The following is an 18204-nucleotide window of genomic DNA, read 5'->3' as shown; positions in this document are numbered from 1 at the left end:
GGATAATGCTTGATAACCTTTGGGGATCAGAGAGTATTTATGCAGAGTTTTGCCTGAGTAGATTAAATAGCTGGGACATAATCCATGGTAGGGTAATCTGTACATGTTCGTAAATGGACTCTCTTCAACATTATGAGTGCCAAAAATTCTGTACCGGTTAGTTCAGGATGCTAAGGAGATACCCATGGGAATGAAATGCACTGTCATTAAAAGTACACATTCCATGCGCCACCCACCGATTGTTCAGAACCACCTCCACTATGTGTAACAACATTTGCTACAGTCATGCTATAACACCCACCTTTAGGTTAAAGACTTTCTTGTCACAGATTGAGCAAATGTGCGGCAGCTGTGATGGTACTAAGCCATGGAAGTCGTTAAGTTCATGAGGCTGGATTTGTCTTTCTGGCGGGTGAGGATGAAAGGCACCCTGTGGCTGCTTGTCGCTTTGATTGAACTGGGGGCCTGTGAAGCTCTGGTTGTTGTTGTTGTTGTTGAACCTGTTGAAATGAGGTGGGCACCCAATGTTGAGCCTTCCTTCAGATGTTGGCTCCTCGGGATTATAGAGCTCACTTCTCATCTGCAGCGGTTGACCTTTTGATGACCACACATTCTGCGACTGAGCCGCAAAGTCAGGCCGATTTGGTTGCCAGAACGGGGAGGAGTTTTGCCACTGATCAGGTGCCCAAGGTCCCTGATTCTGTGAATTGCCGGCTGGGTTGACTTGATGAAAGCCCTCGGGTTTCGGTGGGAAGCCGCCAGCATTCATTTCTCCTGAATAACCCGGTGCCGGCATGCGACACATCTGTTGTCCTTGGGAATTCTGGAAATCTCGCTGGAAACCGGCATGCGGCTGGTTCAAAATATGTTGCCCGTTGACCGGGTTCCCCGAGGCAAGGTTAGCAGAAAGCACATTGGACATATCGTTGCCGAAACCAAATTGATGAAATCCCTGGGTGCAGAGCACCTCGTCGTGCATGTAGGTGTGGTTGTTGGGAACATTGGTCTTATTGGAGAAGTTCCCGGGATATTCTGAAAAGCCTCCGGGCAGATGTGATGAGACAGGTTTGTTCAGACTCATAACTGCCCCGGATGGCTGGGGCACCATGCCCCCGAAAGGATTCAGCCTGATTGGGCCTGGGTTTTGAGGCTGTAAGCTGCCACCATGGCTCATGCCACCTGCCACCAACCCCGGTGTTTGAGGAGGGTAATGTAGTCCACCAGGTGGCATACCGGGACCTGGCATACCAGGCCCGAGCGGTGCTCCTCCAGCTTGTCTGTGAGCAGCGTTGATCAGCGTGGGAGCGCTTAACGTGTTAAACAGTGGCTGGGACATAGCAACTTTGGTGAGGACCTGATTGAGGACAGTCGCAGCTGCCGTATTGCTGTTCACGGCTGACTGAGCAAATTTCAATCGCTGCAGGGTGAGTTGAGCTTGGAGCTGAGCGAGCTGGACACTGGCAGCAGATGGCAGGATAGGGGTTGGAGTTCCTCCTCTCAATTGGGTGCTGATAGAAAAAAGATTCTTATCCAAGGTCTTGGCAGCACTGCAATCAAAAGGCAATCCAATTAGCAACACACACAAAAAGACAACCCAGTCTATATTAGAGCAGTAAGCGTCTCTAGCCAAGCTAGCTTGAGTCGCCGAGAGTTATTACCACATGGAATCTAGGACTATATGGTGTCACATAAATCAAAGACCTCGTGAAACTCTTCCCTTCAAAGAAAAGCACTGTCAAACCAGTTTATTATGGAGAGCAAGACTTGCAGACATATGAGAAGCTCATTCAGGCACCAGAGGCTTCAGTCAGTATGTAATGTTCTAGGTCAAACTAACAGTTTAATACATGACATACATCTGACATAAATTTCATTTGCCTTTACCAATCACCTTGGATTGAACTCAACAATGAAAGGCACTGGAACTTGTTTCTGGTGACCATCTACGGAATGGCCCTCAGTGATCTTGAGGTTCAGTTGGGCCAGAATTTCAAAGAGTATTGACTGTGCAATGACTTAATGACGTTTCTCAGCAAGCAGACCTTACGGAGTTTTAAAAAAAAATTCTCAGTCATTTTCAAATTTGCAGCTACCGGTCCATAAAGCGAGGCTGTATGTCATGTATCTCACATTACTGTATATAACTGTATCTTACCATGCTATACATGACTGTAACTGGATATGACCTGTAACAATAAGCATACCTTACCACCAGGGGTGCACTTGCAGGAGACACTCCATACCTGTCCCACTGTGGTATATAAAGGGAGGTCTCAGGCAAGTGCAGCACTGGAGAGCAGGAATTAAAGGTGCAGGTCCTGAGTGACCTTGACTTCAGCATGTGTCTCGTGTAAGTCAGTACATTAGAGTCAGGATTTAACAGTGGCGATGAGTTACAGGATCACAGAATCCACAGAATGGCTACCAACAGCTCAGATGAGAAATACAATGCTGGAGACAATTGGGATGACTTTATAGAAAGGCTCCAGCAAAGCTTTGTAACCAAAGACTGGCTGAGCGACGATAAGGCAGACAAGAGAAGAGCCCATCTCTTGACCAACTGTGGCTAGAAATATACGCTTTAATGAAAGACCTGTTGGCACCCGAGAAACCAGCAAGCAAGTCGTTTGAGGAATTGAGCACACTGGTGAGAGACCACCTGAAGCCAGCGAGCAGCCTACACATGGCCAGACACAGGTTCTACAACTACAGACGCTGTGTGGACCAAAGCATACCCGACTTCGTGGCGGAATTTCGGAGGCTGGCTAGTTCATGTGAGTTCCCCGATGAACTAAGGAGAGAAGAACTGAGAGACTTTTTTATTGAAGGAATAGGCCACGCAGGCATATTCCGAAAGCTTATAGAGACTAAGAACTTGACTCTAGAGGCAGCAGCACTGGTCGCACAGACGTTCTTGGCAGGCAAAGAAGAAACGAGGCTGATCTATACTTCGGGTTCGACAACCAATGAGGCATCGGAACAAGGGGTTCACATTGTGAAACAAACCGCTACCCCCACACACAGACAAAAGCAGGAGAGCAGGCCTTCAACAGCAGACAGTGGCACCAGAAGCCATCAAAATCAAGGCCCACATGAACGGCCGATCACACCTCATCAACCCACAATGCGAGCAATCAACAACAGATTGAGAGAAGCTCAAGGGAGATCAGCCAGACGCAGCTCATCCTTCGGAAACAATGGAAACGGTCTGTGTTGGAGATGTGGGGGAAGGCACTCAACCAAGGTGTGTCGATTTCAGCATGCCATTTGCAGAAACTGCAACTACACAGGGCATCTGGCTCGCATGTGCACAAAAACAGCAGCTCGACTGGTATATGAATCGGAAGGGTCGGAAAGCTGACCAGAAGACGGTTGGAACAGTGCACGGGACGCCGAGGTACAGCGGGTTAACATGATCAATGTCCACCGTTCTTACACCAAGACGCCTCAAATTATGATGAGGGTTCTACTCAACGGGATACCCGTCAACATGGAACTGGACACGGGAGCCAGTCAATCCCTCATGAGCGTTCAACAATTTGAACAGCTGTGGCCGCACAAAAGCAACAGACCAAAACTCACAAAGATCGACACCAAACTAAGGACCTATACTTAAATAAATCGTCCCAGTCCTTGGTAGCGCCATGCTCTCAGTCACACACAAAGGGATGGTGCACCGACTTTCCCTGTGGATTGTCCCCAGGGATCTCCCAGCCCTGTTGGGGAGAAACTGGCTAGCAGAACTTAATTGGAAATGGGATGATGTTCACGCCATGTTGTCAGAGGAACGGACCTCCTGCTCAACAATTCTAAGCCGTTTTGAACATCTCTTTCCGCCAGGTGTGGGCACCTTCAAAGGGGCTAAAGTTAGAATCTACATCACTCAGAATGCCAGACAGGTCCATCACAAGGCTAGAGCTGTGCCTTATGTGATGAGGGAAAAGATTGAAAATGAACTGGACCGGCTTCTGCGGGAAGGCATAATTTCTCCTGTGGAATTCAGCGACTGGGCAAGCCCCATCGTCCCCGTCATGAAGCCTGATGTATCCGTGCGAATCTGTGGGGATTACAAGTCTACCATAAACAGAGTCTCCCTACAGGACCAATACCCGCTGCCCAGAGCGGAAGACCTATTTGTCAAGTTGGCTGGAGAAAAACTTTTCTCGAAACTTGACCTCACATCTGCGTATATGATGCAAGAACTGACCGAAGAGTCTAAGCTACTCACCACCATCAACACACATCGAGGCCTTTTTGTATACAATCGATGCCCATTTGGCATCAGGTCAGCAGCTGCTATATTCCAGCGCAACATGGAGAGTCTGCTCAAGTCCATCCCGGGGACGGTTGTGTTTCAAGACGACATACTCATCACGGGCAGGGACACCGACTCTCATCTCCGCAATTTTGAGGAAGTACTAAGTTGATTGGATCGGGTAGGCCTAAGAGTTAAGAAATCCAAGTGTCTGTTTCTCGCACCTGAGGTTGAATTTTTGGGCAGAAGGATTGCCACTGATGGAATCCTCCCAACCGAATCCAAAACAGAAGCGATTCGCCTGGCACCCAGGCCCCGGAATGTCTCGGAACTGCGCGCCTTTCTCGGGCTACTCAATTACTTTGGGAACTTTATGCAGAACTTGAGCACGCTGCTGGAGCCTCTCCACGTGCTACTCAGAAAGGGGTGTGATTGGTTTTGGGGGGACGCCCAAGAACGCACCTTCAATAAGGCACGCAACCTTCTATGTTCCAACAGTGTTTTAGCCTTTTTTGACCCAGGTAAAAAGTTAGTCCTTACGTGTGATGCATCAGCGTACGGGGTCAGGTGCGTTTTACAGCACGTCAATGATGCGGGTAAATTGCTTATGCCTCCAGGTCACTTTCGCGGGTGGAGCGCGGGTACAGTATGGTTGAGAAGGAGGCGCTCGCATGCGTGTACGGTGTCAAAAAGATGCACCAATACCTTTTCAGGGCCAAGTTTGCGTTAGAAACTGACCACAAACCCCTCACGTCCTTCAACGGCGCGCATTCAGCGGTGGACAGTCATGCTGGCGGCTTACGACTACACGATAAGGCACAGACCAGGCACAGACAACTGTGCCGACGTGCTTAGCAGGCTACCCTTGGCGACCACGGAAGGGTCCGACGAACAGGACTGTGAGATGGTCATGGCAATCAATGCCTTTGAATCCACAGGTTTGCCCATGACGGCTCGCCAAATCAGAGCCTGGACGGCTAGCGACCCCACGTTATCTCTAGTTAAAAGATGCGTTTTAACCGGTGACTGGGCAGAGGCTCGCGATGCTTGGCCCGAGGAGGTCAAATCCTTCCATAGGCGCATGCATGAACTCTCACTATAGGCAGACTGCCTGATGTGGGGCAGCCGAGTAGTTATGCCTTTACGAGGCAGGGAGGTGTTTTTCCGGGAGCTCCATCGCGAGCACCCGGGGATCATCCTTATGAAGGCCATAGCCAGATCTCATGTCTGGTGGCCTGGCATTGACGCGGACTTGGAGCTCTGCGTCCGTCGGTGCACCATTTGTGCCCAACTCAGTAATGCCCCCCTCAGCCCCTGGCCCTGGCCCACCAAACCGTGGTCGCGGGTGCATGTAGACTATACGGGCCCATCCATGGGCAAAATGTTCCTCGTAGTCGTTGATGCATTTTCAAAATGGATCGAGTGCACCATTTTAAACTTGAGCACCACTTCCACCACTGTGGAGAGCCTTAGAACCATGTTTGCAACGCACGGCATTCCTGACATATTGGTCAGTGATAATGGTCCGTGCTTCACCAGCACAGAATTTCACAATTTTATAGTTGACCACGGTATAAATCACGTTAAGACGGCACCTTTCAAGCCGGCCTCCAATGGCCAGGCGGAGCAAGCAGTGCAGATCATTAAACAAGGCATGCTCAGAATCCAAGGGCCCACGCTGCAGAGCCGCCTGTCGCAACTGCTGCTGGCATACAGATCTCGTCTGCATTCGTTGACTGGGGTTCCCCCCGCGAAACTATTGATGAAACTAATCTTAAAGACCAGGCTCTCGTTAATCCTCCCAGACATGCATGAAATTGTTGAGGCTAAGCGTTAAAAGCTAACTGAGTACCATGACCGAAATTTGAGGGGGAGGTGGAATGAAATAGGGGACAAAGTGTTTGTGCTAAACTATGGCTGGGGTCCCAAATGGCTTGCAGGGACAGTAACAGACAAAGAGGGAAACAGGCTACTGGTTGTACAAATGGACAATGGCCAAACCTGCCGGAGTCATGTAGACCAAGTAAAAAGTAGATTCACTGATAACACTGAAGAACCAGAGGCAGACTACAATGTGGAACTCACACCATACCCGGTGGACAGACAGGTGGAACAACCTAAGGAAAGGGCAGTCTCAACAGACAGCCCAGGCGAGATACCAGCAATCACACCGAACGAAAATCAGGCACCAAGGCAAACAACTGAACCACAACTAAGACGCTCCACGCGAGAGCGCAGACCACCTGAGAGACTGAATCTGTAAAGGCAATAAGACCTTGGGGGAGGGTGATGTCATGTATCTCACATTACTGTATATAATTGTATCTTACCATGCTATACATGACTGTAACTGGATATGACCTGTAACAATAAGCATACCTTACCACCAGGAGTGCACTTGCAGGAGACACTCCATACCTGTCCCACTGAGGTATATAAAGGGAGGTCTCAGGCAAGTGCAGCACTGGTGAGCTGGAATTAAAGGTGCAGGTCCTGAGTGACCTTGACTTCAGCATGTGTCTCGTGTAAGTCAGTACATTAGAGTCAGGACTTAACACTGTAGTTACACAGAATTACATCGAATTTACAGCATAGAAACTGGGCATTCAGCCCAACAGGTTCATACTTTGTGCTCTACACAAGCTTCCTCCTACCCCTCTAAATCTCACCCTATCAGCATAACCTTCTATTCTTTTCTTCCTCATGCGTTTATCGAGCTTCTCCTTAAATACATCAACTACTCCCTGTGGTAGTGAGTTCCACCTTCTAACTATTCTCTGGGTAAAGAGGTTTCTCCTGAATTCCCTATTGGATTTACTTGTGACTATCTTATACTGATAGCCCCTAGTTCTGGTCTCCCCTGCAAATGAAAACCAATTCTCTATGTCTACCCTATCAAACCCTTTCCTAATCTTACCGACCTCTATCAGGTCACCCATCACTTTTCCCTTTTCTAGAGAAAAGAGCCCTGATCTGTTCAATCTTTCCTGATGGGTATAGCCTCTCAGTTCTGATACTTTCATAAATTTTTTTGCACCTGCTTCTGTGCCTTGATATCCTTTTTGTAATATGGAGATTGGAACTGTACGCAGTACTCTAAGTGTGGTGTAACCTAGATTTAATAAAACATCTCTGCTTTTCAATTCTATTAATTTAGAAATTAACCCTGGTGCTTTGTTTGCATTTTTAAGGTCTTGTTAACTTGCATTTTACTTTTAATGATTAGTTACTCTGTACCTCGAGATCCCTTTGCTCCTCTACCTCATTCAGACTCTTATTTTCCAAGGAGTATGTAGGCTCCCTACTCCTCCTACCAAAATGCAACACCTCACACATCTATATTGAAATAAATTTGCCAATTATATATCCAATCTACAAGTTTATTAATGTCTGGTTGTATTTTTTTATGTATTCATTCATGTGATGTGGGCGTCACTGGAAAGGCCAGCAATTATTGCCCATCTCTAATTTCCCTTGAGAAGGTAGTAGTCAGCTGCCTTCTTGAACCGTTGCAGTCCGTGTGGTGAAGGTACTCCCACAGTGCAGTTAGGGAGGGAGTTCCAGGATTTTGACCCAGTGACAATAAAGGAACAGTGATATAGTTCAAAGTCAGGATGGTGTGTGACTTGGAGGGGAACTTGGAGGTGATGGTGTTCTCATGTGCTTGCTACCCTTGTCCTTTTAGGTGGTAGAGGTCGCGGTTTGGGAAGTGCTATGGAAGAAGTATGGAAGAGTTGCTGCAGTATATTTTGTAGCTGGCACACACTGCAACCACGGTGTGCCGGTGGTGGAAGGAGTGTAGGTTTAAGGTGGTGGATGGGTGCCGAATAAGCTGGCTGCTTTGTCCTGGATGGTGTCAAGCGTCTTGAGTGTTGTTGGAGCTGCACTCATCCAGGCAAGTGGAGAGAATTCCATCACACTCCTGACTTGTGCCTCATTGGTGGTGGAAAGGCTTTGGGGAGTCAGGAGGCGAGACACTCTCTGCAGAATACCCAGCCTCTGACCTGCTCTTGTTGCCACAGTATTTATAGGCTGGTCCAATTAAGTTTCTGGTCAACAGTGACCCCCAGAATATTGATGGTGGGGAATTTGGCGATGGTAGTGCCATTGAATGTCATGGAGAGGTGGTTAGACTCTCGCTTGTTGGAGATAATTATTTGCCGGCATTTGTTTGGCACGAATGTTACTTGCCACTTATCAGCCCAGGCCTGGATATTGTCCAGATCTTGCTACATGGGGACACGGACTGCTTCATTATCTGAGGAGTTGTGAATGAAACTGAACACTGTGCGATCATCAGTGAACATCCCCACTTCTAACCTTATGATGGAGGGAAGGTCATTGATGAAGCAACTGAAGATGGTTGTGCCTAGGACACTGCCCTGAGGTGTCAGATGACTGCATGAGGTTTCTGCTGGTGATCCCCTACTAAAGATATGTCACTGAAGGCCATCACTGCTCTTTGTAGGAGTGCCAATTAAAAAAAAATGCTATTGGGTAGGATTGCTGGGGCGGAGGGAACTTTCGCCTCTCCAGGGCCTCATCAGTATCTCTCTGCTGATGCTCTTGTTGGCAAAGTATTGACATTTCCTGGTTCAGGACGATTTTCCTCCTCCCCCCCCCTGCTGTACTCTCAGTCAATTTCCATAATTTCCATCAGGTGTGCACCCCAGGCCCCGAGGAAATTTGAGATGAATGAAAATTGAGAATGATTGCATTGAACACATATAGCCATTTTCAAAGATTAATTGCAAAAGATTAGATGGCTATTCATTTCCATAACAATGCCGTCTGCACAATGTCAATTCTTTTCTATTCTATTTTTGTTCGTGGCTGGATTAACTCAATGCCTTTTGTCTGCTACATAACTAAGGGATAATGCCATGAAAATTCCAACCCAAGGAGGCAAAGGCCACATTATCGCGAACAAATCTACTAACCGAGGGCAGAGACTGGGGCAGACAGGTCAGAAACATTCAGCTGTCATCAAAATGCATAGAAAATTTATCTAATTCACAAAACAATTTTCTAATTTATCATAAGCAGCGTTCCTGTCTTCATAATTCCTCTTCCTCAGCCAGCAGGGCAGGACTGTTACCTTTCTAACTTTTTTCCAGTTCTGACGCAGAATCATCGACCTGAAACGCTAACTTTGTGGGGTAGAAATTCAGGTCCGCCTGAAATGGGTTGCACCCACCGCTGTTGATGTGCTTTCTCTGCCGCGTTGGATGAGGTGGAGTCTTGTGCGAAATTCAGCTCTTTGTCATTTTTTTTTTAGCAGACCGGATGTCGGTCATAATGGGGGTGATAGTGCGGCAGTGAGCACACTGGAGGGGCGGAAGTGGAGGCGGGACGGAGTCTCAGCGTAGCTCAGATGACGTCATGACATTTGTGCATCACCACGTCTCTCCCCTTCACTTAAAAGGGGCGGGCCGCTGCGAACTCTTTGATTATTTCAGTTCGGGCCACTAGGCCGAATCCTGAGGGGCATGATTTGTCGGACCGATCTGGTAGTCGGCCGACAAAAAAAGTAAAATGGCGGCCGCGGCAGTGCGCCCTCCCCTTGAATGGCTGCCGCACAGACATGTCGCACACACAGCGCACACAGTGCACCTACAGAAAAAACTGTCGGGGGCACCGCTCGGCGGCTGGAAGATTTTTTTAGCTGAATTTGGATTGAGGTGCGGGAAATCAGTGGTGCGCGCTTTGATGATGCACTTCGGAGGGGTTGGCAGCAGCGGGGCAGAATTGGGAACCGCCGGAAAAAGCACTGGGGAGAATTTCGCCAGCGGCGGCCATTCGACTCCGCCACGTGGCTGCCGCTTTCCGGCGGTAAGAGACATTTTCGAAAAGGCTGAATTTCGACCCATGTTTCTCTCATCACAAATGCTGGCTGACCTGCTGAGTGTTTCCAGCATTTTCTGTTTTAATTTCAGCAAGATCTGGGCTACAGCCCAATAGGAGACAGGATGACTTAGTAGGTAGAAGGTATGTCGCCCTGCTGAGCTTCCATTCTAACACCGCACACAAACACTTCCAGAGGTAGAACATTCTGCTGCCACAAAGCTCCCCAGTGAGTGGTCTCAAAGATTGTGAGCCGCCAAGTTTCCATGAGGTCCACGGCTAAAAATAATGAATTGCCACTCAGCGCTGGATTTTCCTGTGCCACCCGTGATCCAGCCAACACCGGACTGCTTTTTCCTTGTGGGATAGGGGGGGGGATGAAGAGGCTTAATTATTACGCAATGTGCGGGACCGAAAGTCCGGAGCAGCTCGCTTTCGGCGCAGTCTGAGATGACATATGCTGGGTTAAAAGTTCAAGCAGTTTTTCTGAGGAGCAGGGATTGTAAATTAAGTTTAGATCAAAGCAGAGGATGTCTCCACAGGAAAGGAGATGCTAGAAGGTGTGAGAGTCATTCAGCCATGTTGGCATGTGTCAATTTGGTCACCTGTGTGTTATAGTAATAAAATTCATGGCAAGAGTCAATAGTGGCAATAAATCAATTTTAGGAGGTTGAGTGGCTGGTTATTTAGTTTACACTGTCATTCTGTTAGTATTTGTATGTACTTTTGATGTACCATGATTTATTGATAGTATGTATGGAATATAGAGTTCAAAGAATAAAAACAGAAAATGTTGGCACTCTCAGCAGGTCAGGCAGCATCCGTGGAGAGGAAGCAGAGTTAACGTTTCGGGTCGATGACCCTTCGTCAGAACCTTCGTCAGACCCTTCGTCATCGACCCGAAATGTTAACTCTACTTCCTCTCCACGGATGCTGCCTGACCTATTGAGATTTCCAGCATTTTCTGTTTTTATTCCAGATTCCAGCATCGGCAGTATTTTGCTTTTGCAGTAGAGTTCAAAGACTTTATATTGTATAAGAGATGTGAGTGAATACTGTTTGAGCAGCATACTCTAGAATTGGGGTGTATGTCTCAGTAATTTTCATTCTGGTTTTTGTGCGGTATGAAGTTTAAATAAAGACCTGATCCTTCCATTACTACAACTGAGCGTGTGTGTAATCTGATGTTTAACGCAACAAAACAAAGACGAGCAAGAAAGAAGTCCGACGCAAGGCGGGTTTGGAGTGGGGCTCTCATTCCTGATCTGGGTCTCCTCTGCCGGAAGGGAAAGAAAAAAAGAAAGACTTGCATTTATATGGCGCCTATCACGGCCACCGGACGTCCAAAAGTGCTTTGGAAATTGGGACTAGTTACAGCAGTTTAAAAAGCTGCTGATGCTGAAATGGCCTGAAGCATAGCAGGCGGTTGAGAAGTCGTGGGGGTGCAGGGGTTGGGGGTTGGGGGGGGGGGGGGTGGAAGAGAGAGCTGTATCTCAAGACAAATTTGCGATGGGAGACGGAGGAGCACCATCGCAAAGGTCTGCTATGACCATGGCCCCAAAGTTCTTAGAAAATGGGTTGGAGGTGATTCTGGCAGAGATTAGGCATGAAGGCAAAGGTTGTTTAGCTCCCAAGGAACAATGCCATCAGGTAAAGGACTGGTTGGGTCGAATGGCCTGTTTCTGCATTGCAACTTCTATGTATTTCAAAGTACCTTCTGTACTTGGAAAACCCAATCCCTCAGTAATGGGGAAGTTATGGAAGATGTAGCACAATTCTGGAAGCTCTTGCTGGATTATACTGAAGGGATCCCCCTGACCTGTCTTAGCAATGGAATCGGCACCTGGGAATTCCAATGGCCTGTTCTACTGTGATCCTGGTAGGACCCAAGGCTTTATTGTATCTATTTTCAGTCTCTATTCTCCGATGCTGAAAAGGAGCCGTCAACCAAGGTACCCTGGTCTTTTATCAGTCACCTAGTCTCATTCAGTATTTATCAGGGAGATAGAACAGGTCGACATGATATTGGCTGATGAGATCAGTAATGAGACAAGTACAGTTAAAATAAAGAGGGGGATACTAAATAAACTAATCAAACTCAAAGAGGATAAAACCCCTGGTCCGGAATGGATTGCATCCACGCATTTTAAAATAATCTAGGGAAAAGATAGCAGAGGCATTACTAATCATATTTAATAATTCGTTAGAAAAAAGTGTAGTGTCAGAGGACTGATGGATTGCTAACGTAATAGTTATATTTAAGAAGGGGGATAGAACATGTGCAGGGAATTATAGACAAGTCAGCTTAACATCGGTGGTAGGAAAAATAATGCAATCCCTACTAAAGGAGAAAATAGAAGAACGTCGAGAAACCAAAAATATAATAATGGGTAGTTAGTGTGGATTCCAAAAGCGAAAGTTTTGCTTGACCAACCTCATAGAAATTTTTGAAAAGGTAACAGAGAGAGTAGACAATGGTAATGCAGTAGATGTAATTTATTTAGATTTTCAAAAGGCCTTCGATAAGGTACCCCATAATAGACTGATGAACAAGGTCAGAAAATGAGGAGTTAGGAGACAAGTAGCAGAATGGATAGTTAGCTGGCTTCAAGACAGAAAGCAGAGAGTAGGAGTAAAGGGTAGCTATTCACAGTGGCAGAAGGTGGATAGTGGTGTTCCAGAAGGATCAGTGCTGGGACCACTGCTGTTCACAATTTACAATAACGATTTAGACTTTGGAATCAAAAACACAATTTCTAAATTTTCAGTTTACACTAAATTGGGGCAATAATGAATATTGAGGAGGACTGCAACAAATTACAGGAGGACATTAATAAACTTGCAGAAAGGACATATAATTGGCAAATTAAGTTCAATACACAAGAACACAGAAATAGGAGCAGGAGTAGGCCATTTGGCCCTCAAGCCTGCTCCGTCATTCAATAAGATCATGGCTGATCTGATCATGGACTCAGGTCCACTTCCCTACCCACTCCCCATAACCCTTTATTCCGTTATCGCTCAAAAATCTGTCTATCTCCGCCTTAAATATACTCAATGACCCAGCCTCCATAGCTCTCTGGGGCAGAGAATTTCACAGATTTACAACCCTCTGAGAGAAGAAATTCCTCCTCATCTCAGGTTTAAATTGGCGGCCCCTTATTCTGAGACTATGCCCCCTAGTTTTAGTTTCTTCTATGAGTGAAAATATCCTCTCTGCATCCAATTTGTCGACTCCTCTCATTATCAAATATGTTTCGATAAGATCACCTCTCATTCTTTTGAATTCCAATGAGTATAGTCCCAATCTACTTAACCTATCCTCATAAGTCAACCCTCTCATCCCCGGAATCAACCTAGTGACCGTTCTCTGAACAGCCTCCAATGCAATTATATCCTTCTGTAAATACGGAGATCAAAACTGCATGCAGTACTCCAGATGTGGCCTCATCAATACCCTGTACAGTTGTAGCAGGACTTCTCTGCTTTTATACTCTATCCCCCTTGCAATAAAGGCCAACATTCCATTTGCCTTCCTGATTATTTTCTGTACCTGCATACAAACTTTTTGTGTTTCATGCACAAGGACCCCCAGGTACCTCTGTACTGAAGCACTTTGCAATTTTTCTCCATTTAAATTATAATTTGCTTTTCTAATTTTTCTGCCAAAGTGGATAACCTCACATTTTCCTACATTATACTCCATGTGCCAAAAATTTGCTCACTCAATTAGCCTGTCTATATCCTATTGCAGATATTTTGTGCCCTCCTCACAATTTGCTTTCCCCCCCATCTTTGTATCATCAGCAAACTTGGCTACAGTACACTTGGTCTCTTCATCCAAGTCATTAATATAGATTGTAAATAGTTGAGGCCCCAGCACCGATCCGTGCGGCACCCCACTAGTTACTGTTTGCCAACCGAAAAATGACCTGTTTAACTCGACTCTCTGCTTTCTGTTAGTTAGCTGATCCTCAATCCATGCTAATATATTATCCCCAACCCCATGAACTTTTATCTTGTGCAGTAACCTCTTATGTGTCAACTTATGAAATGCCGTCTGGAAATCCAAACACACCACATCCACAGGTTCCCCCTTATCCACCCTGCTTGTTACATCCTCAAAGAATTCCAGCAAATTTGTCAAACATGATTTCCCTTTCATAAAACCATGCTGACTCTGCTTGATTGAATTATGCTTTTCCAAATGTCCTGCTACTGCTTCCTTAATAATGAACTCCAGCATTTTCCCAACGACAGATGTTCGGCTAACCGATCTATAGTTTCCTGCTTTCTGTCTGCCTCCTTTTTTAAATAGGGGCGTTACATTTGTGGTTTTCCAATCTGCTGGGCCCTCCCCAGAATCCACAGAATTTTGGTAGATTACAACCAATGCATTCACTATCTTAATAACCACTTATTTTCGGACCCTAGGATGCAAGCCATCAGGTCCAGGTGACTTGTCCGCCTTTAATCTCATTATTTTACCATTAGTGATAGTGATTGTATTAAGTTCCTCCCTCCCTATAGCCCCTAGATTATCCCCTATTGGGATGTTTTTAATGTCTTCTACTGTGAAGACTGATGTAAAATATTTGTTCAACATCTCTGCCATTTCCCTGTTCTCCATTATTAATTCCCCAGTTTCATCCTCTAGGGGACCAACATTTACTTTAGTCATTCTTTTCCTTTTTATGTACCTGTAGAAACTCTTACTATCTGTTTTTATATTTTGTGCAAGTTTACTTTCATAATCTATCTTCCCTCTCTTAATAATTTTTTTAGTCGTTCTCTGCTGGCTTTTAAAAATGTCCCAATCCTCTGGCCTCCCACTTGTCCTGGCCACATTGTATGCCTTTGTTTTCAATTTGATATCCTCCCTTATTTCCTTAGTTAGCCACAGATGGTTATCCCTTCTCTTACAGTCTTTCCTTCTCATTGGGATATATTTTTGTTGCACGTTATGAATTATCTCCTTAAATATCTGCCACTGCTCATCAACCATCCCACTCTTTAATCTATTTTCCCAGTCCACTTTAGCCAACTCTGCCTTCATACCTTTGTAGTTTCCGTTATTTAAGCTGAGTGATACAACTTTCTCACCCTCCAACTGAATTTGAAATTCAACCATGTTATGGTCACTTATTCCTAGAGGATCCTTTACTAGGATAAATGTAATGTATTACATTTTTGTAGGAAGAATAGGAAGGTCACGTATTACTTGAAGGGTGTGAGTCTAGGTGGGGTAGAGGAACAAAGGGATCTCTGAGTACAAATATATAAATCACTAATAGTTGCGACACAGGTTAGCAAGGCCATAAAAAAAGCAAACCAAGCACTAGGGTTTATTTGTAGAGATATAGAATTACAAAGTAGGGAAATTATGCTAAACCTGTATTGAACCTTGGTTACATCACACTTAGAGTACTGCGTACAGTTCTGGTCGCCATATTATAAAAGGGATATAGAGGCACTGAAGAGGGTGCAGAGAAGATTTGCAAGGATGATGTCAGAAATGCAAGGGTATACCTATCAGGAAAGGATGAACAGGCTGGGTCTCTTTTCTCTTGAAAAAAGAAGGATTAGGGGTGACCTAATACAGGTCTTTAAAATTATGAAAGGTCTTGATAGTGGATGCAGAGAGAATGTTTCCACTTGTGGGAAGAGCATAACTGGGAGCCATCAGTATAAGATAGTCACCAAGAAATCCAATAGGGAATTCAGAAGAAACTTCTTTACTCAAAGAGTTGTGAGAATGTGGAACTCATTATCACAGGGAGTGGTTGAAGCAAATAGTGCAGATGCATTTAAGGAAAGGCTAGATAATCATATGAGGCAGAAGGGAATAGAGGGTTATGCTGATAGATTTAGATGAGGAAAGACAGGAGGAGGCTCAAGTGAAGCATAAATGGTGACATGGACTGGTGGGCCGAATGGTTTGTTTCTGCGCCATATATCTTGTGTAATCACCTCATGGGTGGCATCAATGGCATTCTGCACTAGTGAGAATCCAACCTCTCTGAAGAAGTTGATGACTTTCTCTTGCTCTCTCTGTTTTGCTGGGTTCATGTGGAATTGAATAAATTCACAGACATGCCTGCATAGAACATTCGTGACGTGTTGAATGCAATGATGAAGTGCCAACTGGTTGATATGACTAATGCCACCAGATCTGCCTGGAAGCATCGGTGGAATGCATAGAAGTCAAATGCTGTTGACACCTTCACAGCCACAGAAAATGCTGTGCTGCTGGTGGGAAGTGGTTGCGTATCTCTGTCCCAGTGGCCAGGGCCAACCTTCTCACACACTGCCTTGAGGAAAGATCCAGCCATGGTATATAACCGCTATGAGATGGATACCTACGGGGTATTCTGCTGACTTCCATCTTTTCCTCCTTCATCTACTCATCATCCTCCTCCTCAAGAAGGACACGAACATTGGAATCTCCAGAGGGAAATCCATTATTTTACTATGCGCAGTGTCTTTCAAATTCACAGCATGTTTCACAAAATATTTTTTATTGCTCAGATACTGCAGCTTCTAAGTATTGGAAGCAACAGCCAGACAAGACAGTTTTGTAGAATCACACTGCCATGTGAACGTTGACCTTCAGGTAGTGATTCTCAATGGCGATACGTGGGCTGGAACAAAGCAAAATGTTGGGGGGAGGTGACATGTCTACATAGAAACATAGAAACATAGAAAATAGGTGCAGGAGCAGGCCATTCAGCCCTTCTAGCCTGCACCGCCATTCAATGAGTTCATGGCTGAACATGAAACTTCAGTACCCCCTTCCTGCTTTCTCGCCATAACCCTTGATCCCCCGAGTAGTAAGGACTTCATCTAACTCCCTTTTGAATATATTTAGTGAATTGGCCTCAACTACTTTCTGTGGTAGAGAATTCCACAGGTTCACCACTCTCTGGGTGAAGAAGTTTCTCCTCATCTCGGTCCTAAATGGCTTACCCCTTATCCTCAGACTGTGACCCCTGGTTCTGGACTTCCCCAACATTGGGAACATTCTTTCTGCATCTAACCTGTCTAAACCCGTCAGAATTTTAAACGTTTCTATGAGGTCCCCTCTCATTCTTCTGAACTCCAGTGAATACAAGCCCAGTTGATCCAATCTTTCTTGATAGGTCAGTCCCGCCATCCCGGGAATCAGTCTGGTGAACCTTCGCTGCACTCCCTCAATAGCAAGAATGTCCTTCCTCAAGTTAGGAGACCAAAACTGTACACAATACTCCAGGTGTGGCCTCACCAAGGCCCTGTACAACTGTAGCAACACCTCCCTGCCCCTGTATTCAAATCCCCTCGCTATGAAGGCCAACATGCCATTTGCTTTCTTAACCGCCTGCTGTACCTGCATGCCAACCTTCAATGACTGATGTACCATGACACCCAGGTCTCGTTGCACCTTCCCTTTTCCTAATCTGTCACCATTCAGATAATAGTCTGTCTCTCTGTTTTTACCACCAAAAGGCCCCTCCTTCCTTAATTAAAAATTTGTTCCTGGGATGTGGGCGTCGCTGGCAAGGCCAGCATTTATTGCCCATCCCTAATTGCACTTGAGAAGGTGGTGGTGAGCCGTCTTCTTGAACCGCTGCAGTCCGTGTGGTGAAGGTACTCCCACAGTGCTTTTAGGGAGGGTGTTCCAGGATTTTGACCCAGCAAGGATGAAGAAACAGTGATATATTTCCAAGTCAGGATGGTGTGTGACTTGGAGAGGATTTTGCAGGTGATGATGTTCCCATGCGCCTTCTGCCCTTGTCCTTCTAGGTGCCAGAGGCCGCAAGTTTGGGAGGTGTTGCCAAAGAAGCCGTGACGAGCTACTGCAGTACATCTTGTAGATGGTACACACTGGAGCCACAGTGCGCTGGTGGTGGAGGGAGTGAATGTTTAAGGTGGTAGATGGGCTACCATTCAAGCGGGCTGCTTTCTCCTGAATGGTGTCGAGCTTTCTGAGTGTTGTTGGAGCTGCACTCATCCAGGCAAGTGGAGAATATTCCATCACATTCCTGACTTGCACCTTGTAGATGGTGGAAAGACTTTGGGGAGTCAGGAGGTGAGATACTCGCTGCAGAATACCCAGCCTCTGACCTGCT

The 18204-nt window shown here is 46.0% G+C and overlaps 1 protein-coding gene across 3 annotated transcripts in view; it reads right to left on the bottom strand.

Moving 5' to 3' along the window:
- rbm20 (RNA binding motif protein 20) overlaps positions 1–18204 on the bottom strand; it is a 423896-nt gene that overhangs the window by 167439 nt on the left and 238253 nt on the right. For all 3 annotated transcript variants that reach the window (XM_070876536.1, XM_070876538.1, XM_070876537.1), the window contains exon 2: positions 302–1547. In XM_070876536.1, the coding sequence (XP_070732637.1) occupies positions 302–1547 (1246 nt within the window). The remainder of the gene's footprint in view (positions 1–301; positions 1548–18204) is intronic.

This window comes from Pristiophorus japonicus, chromosome 3 (genome assembly GCF_044704955.1).
Source record: "Pristiophorus japonicus isolate sPriJap1 chromosome 3, sPriJap1.hap1, whole genome shotgun sequence".
In the NCBI taxonomy this organism is placed as follows: Eukaryota; Metazoa; Chordata; class Chondrichthyes; family Pristiophoridae; genus Pristiophorus; species Pristiophorus japonicus.
Note: the sequence above shows the minus strand (reverse complement) of the source record. Positions and strands in the feature narration are given on the sequence as shown.